Genomic DNA, 2731 nt, shown 5'->3' on the forward strand with positions numbered 1-2731 from the left:
AATCAAATCTAAACGCAAAATTGATAGTAAAAATACAAAAGGAAATAGTACATTGAATATGTTTGAAGCCAATCAAATCTAAACAGAACCGCAACATAATTAGCTTACCATCTCACAGAAAAACAAACACATTTACATTTATCTGCAATCTTCCAGGAACAAAATTCTAATTTAGAAAAAGAACTAGTGTACATCTTAAGTTGTTTCCTCCTAGCGACAATTTGAGACGCAGGGAAAAACTTAAAAACGAAACACAAACCCACTAAGATCCACTACATAATGCCGACAGTGAATGTCCTTGGTTTCCCGTAATCTAGCGCTGAAAAGTTTTAGACCAGAAACACACCCAAATTGAATTGAAGTTTTAAGAGGTTCCGAACTGAATTTGAAAGATATTTCTTTTTCTTAAAAGCCCAGATGTCAAGAAACCAAAAACAGGGGAAAACAAGCGTGAAAATCAGCGTGTTAAATAAATCAATTACAAACTTGTAATTCTAGAGATGTACAAAAGTCAGGATAACACTATTTTAATAAGAAGTCGAAGAAATGCTGAAAAAAAAGGAAAAAAGGACTAAACAACCACACCCAAGAAAGAGTGTAAGAATGTATGGAAAAAGATAGGACAAATAATCGATCATAAACAAATCTACAATCCCATCCACAGTTAAAAAATGAAGCGAACCAATCCTAAACGGTTGAATCCAGAAATTATACACCATAGGTATCATTCCTGTGAAAACAAAAACTCAATTCAAAGAACAGAAGCACTTAATCATTCTTATTATTAGATTGATGTGTGAGTATGCCGTCCATGCTTATTCTTAATTTCGTTACCTGACAGAAGCAAATGAAGAAAGGGACAGCACTCTAATAGTCCTTAGCAATGGGATATATTTCGTAGCGCAGGTTGCAGCTACCCATGAAAATCTGAACGCCCACCCTACCACTGCAACAGCTGAACATCTGGTCTATCCCCTTTGACAGACAAGCCGCACAGTCCTCAGCAGAAACATCTCTCCAGCACAACTGCATGCCATAGATGCTCACATTCGAAGAAACAACAGTCGACCCCAAGGCAAACCTGATATCACTCTTGGGCGCCTTCGTCGAAAGATCGGCCATCAGCCCCCGGGCAGCTTCATCAAAACGTGCGTCATTGTCGCTGTTAACATTTTCCAGACCGTACCAGTAGCTACCATCTATCTCGGACAGAAAACTGTAATTCTCGTAACGAAGGAAACAAAACTCGAGCTGAACGCGGGCTCCAATGGCGTTGGGGCAGTCGCGGCGGATGGCTGCAACGGCCTGCTGAGAGCAAGCGCGGCAGTCAGCCGGAGACACATCTCCTCTGCACTGCAGCCGTCCCTGCAATTCATTTTGGACCTTCGCCAATGACTCACATTTTGCAAGTGTTTGGTCTCCGGATCGAGTCACACAGCTGAAGCCTGTGATGGGCGCTTTCTCGGCAAGGGTTTTTAAGACCAACTTCACGTTGGCGTCAAATTGGGTGCCGTTGGAGTACTTGACGACATTACATGCTGCGTATATCTCTCCCACCGATGAGGACGAAGGCTCGATCATAACAACAGATGAATCGATGCACTCTCCTACCATTACCGTGTATGAGATCGACAGCCAGGTAACCAGATATAGCGGCAATCTCATTGGAACTAGACCTTCTCCAGAGAAATGCATATCTGCGACAGTTTGGCAGCCGATCTTTGAAGAATATGTGTGATTGAAGTCGCTGAGCTGCTCAGTTTATAGAGAGTTGAGAAATGAAATGATATTGCGTATGGCCAAGGACATATCTGTCAACAATGGGGGCTGCTGGGTGGATGACTTTGACTCTCGATGTGTCTAGAAGCTTTAGAATACTAAATTGTAGCCGCTGGTATTGCAGCTCGCCGACATGGACAATAAAGGATGGTTGACATGGTAGTCGAACGAGGACTTTGCACTCCAAAAATCTATAAAGAGCGGTCAACGTTTGCTGCTCTTGGTGGTAGTGGATTTGCCACAGAGAAAACATTTCAACGATGAAGATAAAATGAAATTAATATCAATTAACACATTAGTGAAGGTTATGATGCACAAATTGGAAACTATATTGCATTGGTTATCATGTAAGATGTTATTTCATTAAAATTATATTATATTAGTATACAAAGTCTATTATATTATTAATAGAAATTATTATGGAGTAATCAAATTATCATCAATTTATATTAAAAAATAAGAAAATATCTAATTATTCTATATGTATATTCTAGAAGCAAATAAAAAAGAGGATTTAGGAAGATTTTGGTAAGTTATATAAGTTGTTTTCATATAGTTATCTACACCCATTAAATCTGCAATTAACATTGTATAACACATCCTTATTAAATAAAAAAGCTTCCTTAGTTTTGAGATCATAAGGACACTTGACATAGAAGGAGTTGCTTAATAATTTTTAAATATCTTAACACATATATCTTATTATTTGCATTATTGTATGCAAATTCTCATAGCAATACCACAATGCAAATTCTTAGTCAAGAAATACAATTGCATGCCCATGTACTCTTTAATTTCATCAACATACTTATGCAACATAAAATAATTAAGTAGCATCGATAATCGAGAGGTTCTTCTAGCAAATAATGTCATATCAAATGCACTTCTTCATGTGATTATTTATCTTTTATCCAGCACCGATTCAGGTGTCTCCTCCCTGCTCTCTACAATG

The 2731-nt window shown here is 38.3% G+C and overlaps 1 protein-coding gene across 1 annotated transcript; it reads right to left on the reverse strand.

Moving 5' to 3' along the window:
• Positions 1 to 750: 750 nt before the first annotated feature.
• On the reverse strand, positions 751 to 1754 carry LOC149573270 (cysteine-rich repeat secretory protein 38-like). Its single transcript, XM_089812125.1, has one exon. The coding sequence runs from the start codon at positions 1693 to 1695 to the stop codon at positions 868 to 870; it is 828 nt and encodes a 275-aa protein (XP_089668251.1). The 5' UTR covers positions 1696 to 1754; the 3' UTR covers positions 751 to 867.
• Positions 1755 to 2731: the final 977 nt, after the last annotated feature.

This window comes from Cupressus sempervirens, chromosome 2 (genome assembly GCF_028749045.1).
Source record: "Cupressus sempervirens isolate cs-2001-9-10 chromosome 2, ASM2874904v1, whole genome shotgun sequence".
In the NCBI taxonomy this organism is placed as follows: Eukaryota; Viridiplantae; Streptophyta; class Pinopsida; order Cupressales; family Cupressaceae; genus Cupressus; species Cupressus sempervirens.